At 35.2% G+C, this 19,065-nt stretch overlaps 1 protein-coding gene across 7 annotated transcripts in view; it reads left to right on the forward strand.

Moving 5' to 3' along the window:
- Positions 1-19,065, forward strand: part of CSNK1G1 (casein kinase 1 gamma 1) — a 148,440-nt gene that overhangs the window by 42,681 nt on the left and 86,694 nt on the right. For all 7 annotated transcript variants that reach the window (XR_003042649.1, XR_003042650.1, XM_006920271.3 and 4 more), the window contains one exon: positions 8,664-9,061. Coding sequence is in view for 5 of the 7 variants with exons in the window: in XM_006920271.3 (XP_006920333.1) it covers positions 8,884-9,061 (178 nt within the window). In the remaining 2 variants the exon portion in view is untranslated. The remainder of the gene's footprint in view (positions 1-8,663; positions 9,062-19,065) is intronic.

Raw genomic sequence — 19,065 nt, forward strand, 5'->3', positions numbered from 1 at the left:
GCTTCCATTCCTTGGCTATTGTAAATAATGCTGCAGTGAACATAGGGATGCATAAATCTTTTCAAATTAGTGTTTTGGAGTTCTTTGGATAAATACCCAGAAGTGGGATTGCTGGGTCATATGTTAGTTCTATTTTTAATTTTTTGAGGAATCTTCATACTGTTTTGCATAGTGGCTACACCAGTTTGCAATACCACCAACAGTGCACAAAGGTTCCCTATTTTCTACATCCTTGCCAACACTTAACCTCTTGTCTTTTTTATGACAGCCATTGTAACAGGTGTGAGGTGATATCTCAGTGTGGTTTTGACTCGCATTTTCCTGATGATTAGTGATGTTTAACACCTTTTTATGTATCTGTTGGTCATTTGTATGTCATTCCTGAAAAAACGTCTATTTAGTTCCTCTGCCCATTTTTATTCTAATTGTTTTAATTTTTCCTATTGAGTTATATGAGTTCTTTAGACATTTTAGATATTCTTATCAGATATATGATTTGCAAATATTTTCTCTCATTCTGTAGGTTGCCTTTTCATTTTATTGAAGGCATTAAATTACTGTATTGTATATTTGAAAGTTACTAAGAAGATCATTCTTAAAAGTTCTCATTACAAGAAAAATTATAACTGTATGGTGATAGATATTAACTAAGCTTATTCTGGCAATAATTTCATAACATATACCTATGCTCAGTCATTATGTTGTCAACTTCAAACTAATAAAAAGTTGTATGTCATTTGTATATCAAAAAACTGGGGGAAAAAATAATGGTCAGATGGGAATAGACTGAGCAATGAGCAGTGGGCCGTAAGAATTAGAGACATAATAATTGAAATTTGTGGAAAAGAGAAACAGTAATAGTACCAGAATCTGTAAATATTGTTCTTCTCTTTAACATTGTACTCCCATAATGTATTTTGGTTAAAGTAAATCAATTTGGTCATTTGTTAGGTTAAAGTAAGGTTTTTTTGGTGTCCTTTTTTTTAAAGCTAAAATGAGTTATGAGCTTTTTGTTTGTACTTAAATCGTTTTACATATTTTTTTTGTCTTATGATTTTTGATAGTTTTTTAGCACACACACATCACATGCACACATGCAGATGTCATTTTTATTGAATGTTTACTGAATACCTTCTTTGAGTGTGGTACCTTTCTTGCAGTTTATCCTATATTCTAAACATCAGGTTAGGCTTTGATCTTATTCTTTGAATTGCATATTGGGAATTTCAGACATTGTAGCAGATACTGGTGGCAACTCAGCAGAAGGGGAATTTTGCTGGGGGCTCTGGGAAGAATTTTTATCTTTACCAAAAAAAAAAAAAACCCAGATACTATTTTGTTATTGCCTTTTCATTTGTTTTGGACACTGGTGTGGGAAGTGATACCTGAAGCTGAACCTTGTAACCAAGAGGTGGTAGGCATTAGGACCAAAACTAACATGCGGTAAATGAAGAAATAGTAGAAGAGAGAGTCTGGTCACTTTAGAGATTCTTTAAAGTTAAATATACACTTACCATATGACCCAGCATCCTTACACCAATAAACAGTTTCATTCTAAGTTATAGCAGAAGAGAGATTTAGAAGCCTGACAGCCTCTTGTCTTGACTATCAAAAAGGTCGAGTGTATTTTGACTTTAAAATTTAAATATTTATGTGCCTAATTTTTGACAATGCCAGTATATGAGAATCTGAAACAAACTGTTAAATCAGTGATTTATTTTCATTTAACAAATTCACAGCTGTAATTCTTTAAGTATTTTTTTGATGATTTTATAATATGACTTAATTTTTTTTAGACTTCTCAAAATACTATGGCATAAAATAATAAATTTACTTTAGCCATTTCATTCATGATAGAAAACCATGCCTATATCTCCCACAAAGCATCCATTACTGCCTTACAGAGAGTGACTTTGGGCCAGATGAACTCTTAGTTTTGACCTATATCTTTTATATGTTTGCTTAGGATGGTAGTTACTAGAAAGATAAATTTCTTCCATTTCAATATGATGGAATGCTATAAGATATCTTCTAGAGCCGTCTATGAAGGAAAACTTTTCACTGACCACTGCTGAAAAAAGCCATATTCTTCAACTCCAATGTAAACCTAGCAGACTTGGCATCAGTTTCCCACCCACAACTTCATGAATTGGATTTTATTGATTTTACTGTAGGTAGTAATTCTTTAATTTGCTACAGAGCTCTTAAAATTTTCCAGTCAAAAAAGCCATATGTATAAATTTGTTTTTATTCAGTAACCAAGTGGGGCTTTATTGATAGAGCGATGCCTTCTGGGAAGGGTAAAAACAGTTTCTGAAATAAATTATAACTTTCAGTTACAAAGAATATGTGGGGCCTCATACTTTTAAAAATATTTTATCTTTTCTCTGTTTCAGGCATGCCTAAATTGACAGAAACTACTAGAATTAGACCTCTTAATGAACTTGCTGGTAGTCATCATAGCATTGTTATGTAGTCACCATAACATTAACTTGTTTAATAAATAAGTTACAAGTGATTGTCAGTAGTTCATTCACCTGAATAAACATCTAGTTATTGCATTTATATAATTTCCTGCCTTCCCTCACCTTTTTTTTTTTTACTATTAAATAATATGAGCATATAGTTTGTCTTTTACTGCTGTCCTTGGAAACCATTTGTTAAAAATAAGGTTAAAGTGTAACTTATTTACCTTGGGTATTTAACCTGGTTCTTTTTTTTTTTTTTTAATAGTTTTTTATTTTTCAGTTATAGTTGACATACAGTATTTTAGTTTCAGGTATACAACATAGTGATTAGACATATAACTTACAAAGAGATCACCCCAGTAAGTCCAGTACCCATCTGACACCATACATAGTTATTACAACATAGTCAACATACTGCTGACTATGTTCCCTAATGCTATACTCTACATCCCCATGATTATTTTGTAACTCCCTTCCCCTTTTCATCTCTCCCCAAAACCGCCCCCATCTGGCAATCATAAAAATGCTCTCTGTATCTTTGAGCTTGACCTTGTTTCTGTTTTGTTTGTTCGTTTATCCTGTTCTCTAGATTCCACATATAAGAGAAATCATATGACATTTGTCTTTCTCTGTCTGACTTACTCTACTCAGCACAATAACCTCTAGGTCTAGCCATGTTGTTGCAGATGACAAGATATCATTCTTTTGTATGGCTGAGCAATATTGTGTTGTATATACGTACCACGTCTTCTCTGTCCATTCCTCCATTGATGGATGCTCAGGTTGCGTCCATATTTGGCTATTGTAAATAATGCTGCAGTGAACCTATGGATGCACATGTCCCTTCAAAGTAGTGTGTTAGGTTTCTTCAAATAAATACCCAGAAGTGGGATTACTGGATCCTTCTTTGTCTCTTGTTATAGCCTTTGTTTTAAAGTCTATCGTGTCTGGTATGAGTATTGCTAGCCCAGCTATTTTTTTGTCATTTGCATTTTCATTAATATCTTTTTTCATCCCTTTACTTTAAATCTGTATCTTGTAAGTCTCTTGTAGGCAGCATACGTAAGGGTCTTGTTTTCTTATCCATTCAGCCACCCTATGTTATTTGATTGGAGCATTTAATCCATTTACATTGAAAGGAATTGTTGGTAGATATGTAGGTATTGCCATTTTATTATTCACATTTTTTCTTTTTTCTTTGTCTTAAAGAAATCTCTCTAACATTTCTTGAAATACTGGTTTGGTAGTGATGAACTCCTTTAGCTTTTTCTTCCCTGGGAAGCTCTTTATCTGTCTTTTGATTCTAAATGATAGCTATACTAGGTAGAGTAATCTTGGTTATAGGACCTTGCTTTTCATCACTTCGAATATTTCATGCCAATCACTTCTGGCTTGCAAAGTTTCTGTTGAGAAATCAGCTGACAGTCTAATGGGAGCTCCCTTGTAGGCAACTAACTGCTTTTCTCTTGCTGCTTTTAAGATTCTCTCTGTCTTTAACCTTTGGCATTATAATTATGATGTGTTTTGGTGTGGGCCTTTTTGGGTTCATCTTGTTTGGGACTCTCTGTGCTTCCTGGGCTTGTATGTCTGTTTCCTTCTCCAGGTTAGACAAGTTTTCCATCATTATTTCTTCATAGAGATTTTTAATCCCTTGCTCTTTCTCTTCTGGTACCCCAGTGATGAGAATGTTAGTATGCTTGATGTTGTCCCAGAGGCCCTTTAATCTAGTCTCATTTTTTTGGATTTTTTTTTTTTTTTTTTTTTTTGCACTTCCGTTTTCTGCTACCTTATCTTCCAAATTGCTGCTTCCATCTTCTGCATCTAATCTGTTGATTTCCTCTAATGTATTCTTTTAGTTATATTCTTCATTTCTGACTAGTTCTTTTTAATATTTTCTATGTCCATTTTTATGTTTCCTATCTCTTTGTTGAAGTTCTCACTGTGATCGTTGAGCATCCTTATAACCAGTGTTTGAAACTTAGCATCTGGTAAATTTCTTATCTTCTTTTTCTGGAGCTTTGTTTTTTCATTTGGGACATGTTTGTCTCCCCATTTTGCCTATCTCTCTCTGTTTGTTTCTATGTATTAGGTAGAGCTGCTATGTAGAGTGATCTTATACAGTAGGTGTCCTGTGGGGCCTAGTGATTCAGTCTCCCTGGTAACCTGAGTTGAATGCTGTAGGTGTGTTCCTTGTATGGATTGTGTGTGTCGTCCTACTGTAGTTGAGCCTTGGTTTCTATTTACACATTAATGGGAGGGATTGACCCTCAGGTTGATTGGTTGTGAGAACTGGCTGTGAGTTGTTGTACAGAGGCTGACTTTATAGAACACAATTCGCTTTAGCAGAGCTCTGGTGCCTGCCCAGCTTGCCCTTTGGATGTGTTGTCTACAGAGGAAGCTGGGTGATCTGAAGCTGGCGACTGGGTGTGCTGGCCCTGGGAAGAGCCCTGGTGGAAGGCAAGATCAACCGCTACCCTGCCTTGCCCAGAGCCACTTCGTATGAGCCACAAAGCAATCTGCAGGTAGTCACCACCCACTCTGGACTTAGAGGTTTCTGGGAGAGGACAAACCTCAAACCAAAGACAGCTGCTACTGGTGCCTAGCTTGGGGCTGCTCATTAAGAGGTATGGGGCTCACCAAGGCCAGGCCAGATACTGCTCGTTCAGAGTTTGTGAACCTTTGAAAGATTTTAAGAAAGTCCACAGCATGGGCCAAGACAGAGCATTTGTATGGAAAAGCTACTGCAAGGGATTTGGGCCTGCAGTTTGGGAGGGGTGGAGTTTCAGGGAGTCACCAGGGCAGGGCAAATGGTGTTAGTCAGGTTAGTGGAGACTCAGATGGTTCCCGCCTGCATCTGCAAACTGGGCCACGGGAGGGTTCAACAAAGGAACAATGGCATCTACCTACAATTCTCTCTGAGAGAAAGCTGCCCCTCCAGCCTCTTCCTTGAAGGCGGACAATTTATTTCTTCTCCATATGTTCTGGCACCTTTTGAGCTGCTGCCCTAGCACTAGAGCTCATAATGAGTGAGTGTGTCAGTGAGTAAGTCCACTGCAGGCCATTTAAGAGGAGCTTCTGGGACTCTAGCAGCTCTTCGTCTCACTTAGCCACAATCTGCACTGGTTTTCACAGCCAGAGTTATGGGGACTTCTGTTACTGGCACTGGAACCTTGGGCTGGGGAGCCTGTGTGGGGCTGGGGAGCCTGTGTGGGGCTGGTTTCCCTCACTCCTCATGGTGGACCTCTGCAGCTGAGATATCTCTCCCAATTTTTAACTGCCACACATGGGCGCGGGGCCAGCCCATTCAGCATCTCTGCCCCTCCTACCAGTCTCAACGTGTGGCATCTTCTGTATGTCTGTAGTTATAGAACTTCTGTTCAGTTATGCTTCAGGAGATTCTCAGTGATGATTGTTCTGTGGTTTATTTATAATTTTGATGTGGAGGCAAGCACAGCATTATCCTACTCTGCCATTGTGACTGGTAATCTTGACCTAGTTCTTGAGCTAACTTTTTCATACTGGTAACTGTAAACTATTTAATATCTTTGTGTAACCGTAATACCTAATATCCTTGTAAAATGGAAATCTTGACTAGTCTAGGTCTTAACACTGTTGAATTTAAGTGCAATAATACTAGCTTCTTCCTAGGGGAATCCTAGGATTTCTTACAGTAAATTAGGGTTCTCTTTACTTTTTATTATTTGTTGTAAAATATTTGGTTATGTCACTGGGAATCTGTTTTCTGTTAAGCAAGACTGTCATAATTATTATTCAGTATATATTAAGTACCAATTATATGTAGGAAATTTAAGGAGATATGACAAAATCTCTAACTTCAAAAGTTGATAATCAAGTTCAGTATTAGAGTACATATTAATATAAACTGGCACATGGTAGATGGCACCTGAGTGGTATAGATAGTGATGCTCCAAGTGTTAATGATGACTTGATTATTAAAGGTTTCACAAAGGATGTAGGATGTAAGGCCTTAAATAAGACAGAAGAGTTAAGAGGTCATTCTAGGCATAAGGGCTAAGAATGATGTTCCTTGTGTTTATGTAGTAGCTTTTTAAAACATGAATTTATATAAGGAGTTGATATTGAAGGCACTCAAATGACGAGCTGAAGAGTTTGTAATTGGGAAGGAGAAAATACTTTTGAGCAGTGGGCAGTGATAAATAAGATTTAAAAATTTTCAATTGTGTTTAGTTAGTTTGCTTTCTTAAACAAGAAGCACCACATAAAGTGGTATTGAATATTACTCATCTTTTATAATTATGGATTAAACTGCTAATGTCCCATGCATAGATTAGAAAATTGATATCTTAAATGTGAGTTTTGCCATGTTTGTGGGAGGTAAAATTATTGTTCTGGTCTACAAGCAAGTGTTAAATCATCCCTTTCTCAGATCAAACCTGCTTTCTGCAGGGTTCTAACCTTGCAAGTATTATATAGTTTTTTAATGCATACATGCAAGTGTACATGAATAAGGAGAGCTGTGTGTGATTACTCCACCTAATGTTTTTGAGTACTCATTATAAAAATAACCTCCATCTGTTAGAAAAACAGAGTGAACACAAAAAATATGAAGAACAATAGACAAGGTTTCCAAATCTTATAAATGAGGCTGTTATGTGAGTGATAATTTATGAAATTTGGGAGTTAGTTAAGTATTTAGTATTGTCTAGATAGGCTAAGACATACTTTTTCTGTCCCTTTCCCTTAAAAAAGCGTAAGGGAGAGTATAGGCTGACAGTTTCTTACACGTAGATATACTCCTACTAGTTAAGATGGTATGATCTAAATAAAACATCTTAAATCATATTTCCCTTTTCTTACTAATATTGTTTGAGGAAGTTTGGGCAAACAACCAAGATAATTGGAGAATATTAGATACAATTGGAAATATGAGAAAAAAATGAAGGGAAATATAAATTTATAATGTTGCTCATGCAGGAAATCCAGTAATTGCTGATCTCTTCTGATCACTCTGATTGTTTTTTTAACAGAATGTACATTCTGAATGTAGATACATTGTCTTCTGAAGTCAGAGAAAAGTATTTTGTTGATGATTGGTTTTGTGGAAGCCTAAAATCATTATGCAGTTTTAATAATGCAAAGAAAATGGACAGAAATGATGAAAACAGACAGTTTATTTTAACTACTATAACGAAGTAAATGGATTATATTCTTGGATCATTTCCCTATTTGTACAGTCAGCTCACAGGTTTGTTCCTATTCCTGTACTAGGGAATTGAAGGTGCCCATAAGACACTAACAGTCTAGATATTTGTGCTTTATAGTATACATGCAACAGTTACCAAGCAGTTGTTCTAATTCTCTTCATCTTTACAATTTTAAAGAAAATATTTAATGAAAGTGAAACATAAGTGTTTGTTTAGTATGCGGTTGGTGATGACAGAATATTTTTTTCGTTAAGGATACTCACCTGGATTATCAAAAATAGCATTGGAATTATCCCATTGTAAATTTTTGTCTTGGGCTCATCCCTGAATTGTAGGGATGAGTTTTTAAGACTCCGTGTTTCTTGACTTTATTTTCACTCTGGGGTTGCACACAGGATCTGCTTCAGGCACTCTGTATACTCAGTCCGCAGTGGAAACTATACCAAAAGTTAAGCTTTCCAAAGCTTTAGTTTAGGACTGCTTAGTACCACGAGGGTTTTGGAAAGTCCTTCATAGACATAACCTGTGTCAATGGAATGCCTTGGAATGCATGACTGCTGTCACTGCTTGATAAAGAGCGGGGATGGAGGAGAGGGAGGGTGAGTAGCCTCATTTCTGTTAGTTCTGTCCAAATTAAAAGGAAGAACTATTAATTTCCTTAGTTTATTTAGCTAGGCTTAACCCCCCACCATATCTTTTTCTTAGCTTGTGATGAAAAAGCCAACAAATACCTTTCTTTGGGTGATATGTATAGTAGTAGTAGAGAGCATTTTGTATTAAAGGCTTGTATGTTCCCTTAGCTGCCATGGTCTGTAGCCTATTGAGCTTATGTTACTAGCTGAATATCTAGTCCAGATGGCTAAACTGTTGGAGAATATAAAACCAAAACCTATTTCAGGCAGCTATCTACTTTACTGATTTTTGGATATGATCCATTCTAATTAGTAGTAACTTTCTCAATTTATTTTAAAATTTAATTTTTAACTGTTTGTTTTTTTTCTTTACCTAGGTTACAAAATATCCTCCTATGCTTGAGACCTACAGACTACATGTCCTACAAGAACTAATCAATGGTTTTTCATCTCCTGGAGATACATTAGAAACAAATATGGTGCCAAAAGATCTTCTTATCTTTCTCTGACTACGGTTTATTTGGACATACTTTTGTATTGAAGTGAAGTGTACAGACTGAGGCGATTCACTGTGGAGAGACTCTGTCATGTAGGATCATGGACCATCCTAGTAGGGAGAAGGATGAAAGACAACGGACAACTAAACCCATGGCACAGAGGAGTACACACTGTTCTCGACCGTCTGGCTCCTCGACATCTGGGGTTCTTATGGTGGGACCCAACTTCAGGGTTGGCAAGAAGATAGGGTGTGGGAACTTCGGAGAGCTCAGATTAGGTAAGAACTTGGTTATATCAGTGGCTTTAACTAACAACAACAGCAGCTATAATGAGCTGTGGTGTGTTTCAAGACAAGTGGTTTATAGTTTTATGGGAAATTCTCTTAAAGAACATCTGTTATAAGAATTAAAGCAAATGTGAATGGGACTGTAGTCCTCAGTTATAATTGCTGTCCAAGGTTTATGTCTCTGTGTGATAGGCTTTAAATTTTCCACCAATTCTAAGATTTTATGATGTAGGGAGATTCACATACAGGTATCAATAAAATGAAGATTTTATTTAGTTGGTCTTTTTTTTAACAGATTCCCGAGTATTCTAGATGCTGTTGGTCCTTGAACTACACTTTGAGAAAGGAGTTAGGCCTTGTTTTAATTCAGACTCTGCCCTGATAAGAGAGGACTACATCCTCACTCAGTAATACCCAGATTTAGTCTACAAAGATATACATCCTCTTTTGAGAGGCTTTCAAACTGATAACTACATTTGCATTTCTTCTTAGAAGTCCTAGCATGGGGATTGAGCTAGAACTTGAGAAATTATGCAATTTTATTTCCTAACCGAGGAACTAGGATTTTTTAATTTAAAATATAAATTTATGAGTGAGATGATGAATAATGACAAAATTGACCAGTTTGAAGATGTGAAAGTGGGAAGAAGGTGCATTGGGTATTTATATATTGGGTATTTCTAAACCTTTTTATGGCCCTCCCTAGGTGAATGGGGAAGAGAAAATGAAAGATTTTATAAATGTATGAAGCTGGACATGAGCTTAGAGAATGTGAAGAGGTTCCCTTTTAGGGAAGAGGTTCCCTTTTTTTCAGACATTTTTTGAGGCTATGAATTACTGTGAAAGCCCATTGTAGGAGACTTAGGCCCTTGGGAGCAAAAGATGATTACTTATAGGAGCATAAGATGATTACTTGCTTGTTACCTCTGCTACTTCTGATAATTTTGCAAAAGAAGATAAAAAAGGTCTTGTTTTTGATACGCCATAAAGAGAGTCAGGGAAACATCACTACACTAGCCAGAGATCACTAGGTACAGAATCGAATTTGGGGATGCTGAGAATGAATTTATTTTTACTGGTAGAGGGCTGGCAGCCTAGAATTTTAAGACCTGACTATGATAATAAAAGGCTCTGCATATTTAGTGATGTGTTCATGTTCAGGCTAGCAAAGCCAGCAGATACTACTGAGCATCGAGGTAAGATGTGTAACTTCACACTGCTTGAGTTCCTAGCGACTACTGAATTGCTTTAGCAGCTAGTTTGGTAAATATTTATGTATTTAATGGATTAACTTTACTCTAACATCACAGTAGTACTTGAAATTAATTAGATTAGACATAAACATCCACAGAATTACTGCTGAGAGGCAGTGTATAATGCATATAAATTCATGTATTCTAAGAACATCATAAAATTGTTTAAATTGAAGAAGAAACTTGGTTGATGAAAACTGCAAATCTATTTTATTCAATTTAAGTATAGATTTGCATTATATGATCTTTAAGTTTACATAGGAATGGAAAAATTCATTCAATTAAAAGGATAAATTTATAGCTGATGAAGACTGTTGTGTTCTATTTCTTCTCATGAATCTAAGATAATTTTGTTCTTATTTTGACTTGCCTTATAGTCAGTAGAAAAACTTGTCTTTCTTTACAAGTGGTTTTATTCTTGTGTGCTTATCGGGTTTTCATTAACTCTGGGCCAATATTGTAATAGCACTGTATCTAGAAACACTATCAACAGAAACCAGGAAAGGTACTTTCAGAATCATTTGACATCTTTCTATCAAGAGGTGTGCTGTATACCCCATTCCTGTGTCCTTTTGCTTTGGTGTTCGTAAGTAGAAGATTGTGCAGACGATGGAAAATGTAAACTAGGAAATTCTAAACTCAAGGCAGATGTAAATTGGCCTCCACCAAGACTATGGCCTGCAGGGTTGTTCTTTCTTCTCCAAACTCACTTCTTTCTCTAGCCACACTGTTTGTTCTGTCCCTCAAGCAGCCAAGGGTGTTTTTACTTCAGACTTTTATTCTCTGCCTGCAGAATTTTTTCTCCCAAATTTTGCTTAGCTGTTCGCTTCTCATTCTTTAGGCCTCAGTCACCTTTATGTTACCATCTCAAAGAAACCTTCTGTGACATCCCCTACCTTCATTTTAAAATAGCACGTTTCTCACCTAGCCACATTCTATCCCATGAAACTACTTTATTTTATTCATTGTATTATCAGTATCTGAAATAATTTTATATATTTGTTTACCTGTTAATTGTCTCTCTTTACTTGAATATAAGCCCATTGGAGGTTAGGGATTCTATCTGTATTATTTACTGTTATTATTTATAGAATAGATGGATATCCAGATGAATAGGAAAAGGAGAGGGAAAAACCATGGGCTCCATTGGCCTCCTGGTATGTGGGGTCGACGGGTAGGTAGTGGCCTTAATGTTTAGGTAGACCCCTGGATTCTAGACAGAGAACTAAAAAAGTGACTTAATGTTCAGTACATTTTGGTTCTCTGCAAATCTGTTTCCACCCCATTATCCACTTAACAAAACAGTTCTTAAGTATTTACTATCTTGGCAAACTTTGGGAAAGATACAAAAAATAATAAGATGTAGTTTCTGTCGTTAAGAATCTCATAATCTGGTGTTAGAGAAAAAAAAATTATAATGCAAATTGGTAAGTATTATAATAGATTGCGTAAAAACTACATTGGCAGAGAAGATTAATGAAAGTTTCAGAAGGAGATATTATTTGATTGAGAGTAAGACAGGACTTCCACTGGCCGGCACAAGGAAGAAGGGCTCTCCAGCTGTTGGATACACAAACATTAGGTGTTGTGGAAGTGTTTAGCATATTATCAGGGCAGCAAGTAGTTACTTATACAGGGCTGGGTTAGGGTGTGTCAAGTGAAAGAAAGTAATAGAGGCAGCTATTAGGTAGGTTGGGACAAGATTGTGAAGTGTTTGCATGGTATTAAAGCATTTGGACTTTATACTGTAGGCAGTGGAGTAGAATCATCAAGAATTTTACAATAGAAAAGTGACGTGATCTGGTTCGTAATCTAGAAAGATAATTCAGGTAGTTATAAGATTAGATCAGATAGGAAAGAGATTGACGTCTTGTGGATTTTGCTCTAATTATTGTCACATTATATTATCTTCCTCCATCTCTCTACCTCCAGACATGTTTGGCGGTAGTACTTTGCTTTATTAATCGTCATATTCTCAACTCCTTTTATTATGTATGGCATATAATGGGTAATTAAGAATGTTTGACTTTATAGTCCAGGTTAGAAATGACCAGGCCTGTCTTAGCTCTTGGTTCTGAAAACAGCAGTGAGATCGAGAGGAAGGGATGAACTAGGGAGAAATTTCAGAAGTGGACTATAGGCAGGATTCGAGGGGAAAGGGTCAAAAATGACTGAGTTTGCCAGCTTGGGGAGACCAAGTGAATGAGGAAACCTTTAATGGAGATAGGAAATACAGGACTGGAGTAGCAGTGGAGAGGACAGGTAGATAGAGTTCATGAATATAATGACTTTGAGAGGAGTATGCAGCACAAACGCAGAGATATGGATCTAAGACTTAGAAAAGTTTAGGCTTGAGATAGCGATTAAGAATTTATCACTATGTAGGTGTTAAGGAACACATAGTCAGATGATGAGATGATGCTTTGTGGAGCTTGGATGACTGGGAGATTGTGCACTTAAGGGATATTGGAAAAGGAAGAGCCTGAAGAGTACAGAGGTTGAAAAGTCAAAAAAGAAGAGGTTCTAAATGGTTGAGGTATTAGCAAAGCCTTGTGCCCTAAGGTTAAGCAGGAGAGAACTAATTAATTATTGCCTTTAGAAATAAACAGCTATTTATTTCTGAGATATTTCTTTTTTCTTCTCCCTTTTGTTTTTATTTTAAATGACTACATGTATTTTGTAATCAGAAAAAAAGCAATAAACGAAAAGCAAAAATAATTCTTTATAAGAAAATTTTTAAAAAGAAAATGACATGCTTATCACCAGAATTTTTCTTAAATTCTACTTTAGAAGTATCTCCAAAGATAACCACTAATTTAATTTTCCAGAAATTAAAAATGTATATCAGGTTATATTTTAGAAATGCAATCAAATTGTACATGCACTTTTTATTTCTACTTATAGATTATTCATTTTTTAATATCTATAGTTATTCAGTACTTTATTTAGTCTTTATATATGCATATATGAATTATTTGTTTTTTACTGTTATAAATAATACTATGCTGAACATCCTTATAGACACTCATAGTATATCCTTGTAGTCCAAATTTGATTATTTTATTTTCTTAGAATAAATCTTGAAAGTATACTTTCTGAGTCAAGGACATACATATTTGCAATTTTGTTACACATTGACAGTTGTCCCTCCAGAAAGATGGTTTTTATTTACCTTGCGTGTATATGGGGTGGGGGTTGTTTACCTAACTCCTTCAGATACCTTAAACATTATGGAGAGTCTTCACCTGTGCTGGTCCAATAGGGGAAAATGGTATCTTGTTAAATGTGTATGTGTTCATGGGCGAAGGTGAACATCTTTACACATTTATTTACATTTCTTCTTTTAAGAGTTGTTTCTTTGTGGCCTTTGTCTACTTTTTAATAGGCAGATTATTTCTGCGGAGTCTTACCTGTGTATATTGCTTCAACAGAAAGGGATTTTGAATGTTTGAGAAAGGAAGATTGATGAAGGATGATCATGGATAAAAGGTAGGAGAACACACTGGAGTGGAAACAGATCTGCAGGTTGTTTTTCATTGAAAACATGAGGAGTATATTGAGGATTTTTTTTTTTTTTTTAATTTTGAGTCTTTACTGAATCAAACCTGGAAAGAATCATGTAAACATTAAGATGCAAACGATTTAGTTCCTCCAGAATTCAGAAAATGTATATCCCAAGTCCACAAATAACAGCTTGTTTTCCTGCTTAGCTGCAAGAATAAGAAAGTAGATAATATCTCTGTCACATCTAATAGATATGTACCTATGTTTAAAAATTTAATATTACCCTTGCGAAATAAGATTTTGCTAGAGAATGTTTTTGATTACAGACAGTAAAATGGAGGCACAAAAATAATTGACCTTTTTTGCTCTTTTCTTTATTTGGTATCTGGTGAAATATGCAAAATTACATTAGCATTGAAGGATATTTCTGACAAAGGTAAATTGGCTAAGGGTAGCAGCTTGTCCTGTGACACATTCCTCCCTGGCTTCTAAAATAAGACACATATCTTTTTGACTAAAGTAAGTCATATATGATGACTTCTCTGCATATTTTTTTTTCCTTTACCTGAATTACCTATCACTAGTGAACTTAAATTGGAATTTATAACTTCAGCTTCTACCAGCCAGTTCTGTTTTTGGCAGTTGTGATCATTAGCAGTGTACAGAATGTGTATTATCTAAAGCAGTTGGTTTCATATTGTGTCACACAGAGACTTGGAGCACCTACTTCTCAGTGCCAGAAAATAGGAAAGGAAAAGTGAGCAGCAGGCAGGACTTTCTATTACCTACATACTGAGTTTTCAATAGATTTTGTTGAAAGATACAGTTCTGCTATGGAAAAATTTTTGCAAGTCATTCAATTGAAAGGATATAGGCTTACAATAAAACAGGAAATTTAGTTGTGTTCGCTAGTGGAATGTGTAGTCATTGTAAAATCAAATGTTACTTTATAGTTTCTTAGGAAATTTTAGCATTTTGAACAACTAGAACTGTCTATTATCAGCCAAAACCCAAGCCAACCAATGAAACAGAAAAACTGATAAATTGTGCTTTTATAACATTGTTAAGATTTTTCTATGAATTTGCAAATTTTAGAGTCTGTGGATGGAACAAACTAAAACAGATTTTAGAAGTCATGTCATTATTCTCTTGCCCCAGTGGTTAAATGTTAAGAATCCTAGAGTCAGATTGCCTTTCCAAGTTTCATTTTTACCCTCTGTCAGACGAGGGGCGTCATAATATCTACCTTACAGATTTGTTGTGAAGATATAGTTCAGATAATGTCTACAGTCACCTAAGAGAGTGGTTGATACATAGTGAGCTCATGGTTTATGTACATAATATAAAACATTGTTTGAAATTATTTTAATTTTTCCCAACTTTATATAAAAAAAATTTCAAGATTTTACAAAAGAGTAAAAAGAATAGGATGGTTAAAGCCATGATATATTATCACCTAGATTTGCCAGTTAATATTGCGTCCCATGTGCTTTATCTCTTTAGGTATATGTATGTGTGTACCTTTGTGTGTAAACCTGACAAAATATATTCCCCCACCCCCGGCAGTAAGAGTTGTTTATATGTTCCCACTTTATAGATGTGTGACAAATTATATTTCTTATTTTGTTTCAAGAGTATGGTGCAGAGGGGTTCAATTTAAAATTATTACTCTAGAAATAATGCATTTTAACTTTCTTGGAAAAACCAGGAACGCATATATAATTCTTATTTCTAGTAGTGTCGCAGTTTGAATTTCTTTTGGAATGGCACCCAGTTCTAACTCGAGCACAATTTATTGGTTAAACAACTTTAACAGATCTTTCTGTCAATAGCATAATGCATCAAAAAAAATGATAGGAGTAAATAGTTTTAACCACATTTGCTGAGACACAGTCTACATCATATTAATATGTTTAGAAGTATCACAGATATGATATTTGTAGGGTTATGCATTGAGATCTTAACTAGTTAATGAGGATTTAACGGTAAAATTTCCAGGATTTCTAAGCCAATTTGGAATTGTTGAGGAGGATTACAAAACTAGGGTGATTATAGATTTGCTTATGAAGAGAGTTCAGGATCAGTATTTCCATGATGTCATCATGCATCCTGAAGAGAAAATGGTCTGAACTTTTGGTCATAACTTTTCCATGAAAGGTAAGGCTCTTATCAAAGGAAGTAGAACTCACTGCCGGGCATAGTAGACTCTCAAAGAGTAGATCATACTCATTTGGGGTTACTAGGGTAAGAAAATGCTATACGTATTTTTTATAATATAATTTTAATGAAAATACCCATGTAACATAGATTTTAAAGTCCTGATTCCTGCAAGCAAGCATTTCAACTCTTTAAATGTCTTTTAGATACCTCTTTTTTCTAGACATTACTATTTTTTTCAATATTCAATATTATTTCTTGATTTTTCTCATACATACCATCCCCAATTACATACAGATACTATTCAGCTTATGATGAGGTTATGTCTCAATAAATCCATTCTCATTGTAAGTTGAAAATGCAGTTAATACACCTAACCTACTGAACATCAGTGTAGCCTAACTTACCTGAAACGTGCTAAGAACACTTAAACATTAGCCAGCAGTTGGGCAAAATCATCTAACACAATGAATGTACTGTAGACTATCAGTTGTTTACCTTTGTGATCATGTGGCGGACTAGGAGCTGCTGCTCATTGCTGTTGCCCAGCATCACAAGACACTGTTGCACTACATATTGCTAGCCTGGGAAAAGATCAAAATTCAAAATTCAAACTATAGTTTTTACTGAATGCTTATCGCTTTTGCATCATTGTAAAGTTGCAAAATCGTAAGTCAAACCATTTTAAGTCGGGGGCCATCTGTACAAACACTCCCTAAATTCTCCCCAAATACTTATGTCATACTTTTTGGTTAAACCATTTTTCTGCATGTACAATATAATGATTGTTGAAATATTGTTCAAATATCGAGCTATGAAGGCATTATTACTGTGTTTTCTTTCTAGTACATCCCTATCCCTCCTTCCCTCAGAAATAAAAATTACTGATACTTGAGTTTTAAAAAATTTTCTTAGTTACTACATATCCTTTATTAATTCTTCCTCTCAAGTTTACAACAGAATTGTAAGTTTCCTGTCAATATCATTGGGTAACCTTAGCATTTCGATTCCTCCTCTGAAGTATGTCAGCTTTCTCAGGTCTGCTGTTTCCTCACCTATTTTATTTGTCCTTTTAGTTTCTTTTGTCATTTCAATGTGAGTTTGAAAAGGAATAAAGTAAAATGCCTATGTTTTTATCTGCCATATTAAATGTCTCTAATGTATTATATATTTTTATTCAGCAAGGCATTTATTTGACAGACGTTTGTGATATTCTGGTAACACAGATAGAAATGTGAACTGGCTGATAAGATAACTAAGTAGGTTTGTAGTTTTCTTAACCACCTGCACCAGGGAGAATCAGTTTTAATGGACTGTTGTCATTACTGATGCTGAACGTAGAGCTGTGACTTTGGTTCCATTCAGTTGAACCATGAATTGGATGGAGACCTTTAAAGAACATATAGTAGTCTCCCTTTATCTTCAGGGCATATGTTTCAAGATCCCCAGTAGATGCCTGAAACCTTGGATAATACCAAACCTACATACACCATTTTTTCCTATGTATACATACCTATGATAAAATTTAATTATAAATTAGGCACAGTAAGAGATTAATAACAATAACTCATAATAAAATAGAGCAATTATAAGAATATACTGTAATGAAAGGTATGTATATATGGCACTATTAAGTAAAATAAGGGTTACTTGAAACTGTGTACTGTGATATCACTAGTCTGATAACCAAGATAACTACTAAGTAACAGGAGGGTAGCATACACAATGGATATGCTGGACAAAGGGATGATTCATGTCCCAGCGGGGGTACAGAGCAGGATGGCTTGAGATTTCATCACACAACTCAGAACAGCATGCAATTTAAAACTTATGTTTATTTCTGAAATATTCCAACTTAATATTTTTGGACCATGATTGACTGCATGTAACTGAAACTGCAGAAAGTGAAATTACATATAAGGGGGACCATTGTACTAATGAAATCCTCATGTAGCACAATGCTTGAGGTGGAGCAGCTAAATAAACTGGTTAACATAATTACGATTCAGCATTATCTTAAATTAGCAACGTTGAACAAACGTCCAGATCGTGATTCAAGAACCGTACTATACAATTTCAGGCCTGACAACTAGATTAGTGACAGTTATATGAAAAAGGTGGCCATGAGTTTAGTATGAGAAAAGAGTGGGATCTGGCTCCCAACAGGGTCGTGGTGACTTAGACTGATTTAATATATATGTAAAGTCCAGATCAACAAAAGTAATAAACCTACTTAAGTTTTAGACCTGTAGGGAACCTTGGCATTATCTAGTCCAACCTTCATCATTTTAAAGATGAAAAATTTAGAAATCAAATGACTTGAGTTAAGATAAGCTACTTACCACAGAGTTGCAACTAGAGCCCAGATCAGGGACCTCCCAAACAAGTATTTTTATTTGTGCCAGGTAGTCTAACCACTTATTGGTTAAGTGTGCAGTTGAAATACCACATGCCGAAAAAAAAAAAAAAGCTTAAAAACGACATTAGAATAAATATCTGATTCCAAAATTTATAGTTGTCGGCATTTAATTACCTATTACCAGGAAAAGAAATATAAATATAATTACCTATTGCCAGGAAAAGAAATATAAATAAAGTATAAAATGATGGCCATTATTTTAAGTAACACTATCTAGTTTCTATGGTGGACCAACTTTAATCTTCAGGGATTTTCTAGGTGAGGAAGGAAAGCATTGGCTAATTAATAATTAATTTTTGATTCATTTTTAATTTTGCAAAGTATGTATTTTGAAATTCAGAGTAAAATGGGAGAATGTTATAAAGTGGAGGATATTATAAACACTGTATCTTATTCTACCCTTAGCTTTTTATTTCAATAAAATACAGTGGGAAGTGAGGCTAGAGATGTGAGCAGTCTGTTCTTGACTAGCTTTGGGCCATGATATGTATTTTGGACTTTATTCTGCAGGCATTAAAAAAACTTGACAGGAACTACATGCCATCTCCTTCCCAAGAACATAAATTAATTAGAACGTCTAATGTTTCCTCCCTACCCTCAAAAGGTGTAATTTTTCTGTATTTAGTTTTTCTGTATTGTTAAAAATACATGTCAATCTTTTT

This window comes from Pteropus alecto, unplaced genomic scaffold (assembly GCF_000325575.1).
Source record: "Pteropus alecto unplaced genomic scaffold, ASM32557v1 scaffold86, whole genome shotgun sequence".
NCBI classification, from domain to species: domain Eukaryota; kingdom Metazoa; phylum Chordata; class Mammalia; order Chiroptera; family Pteropodidae; genus Pteropus; species Pteropus alecto.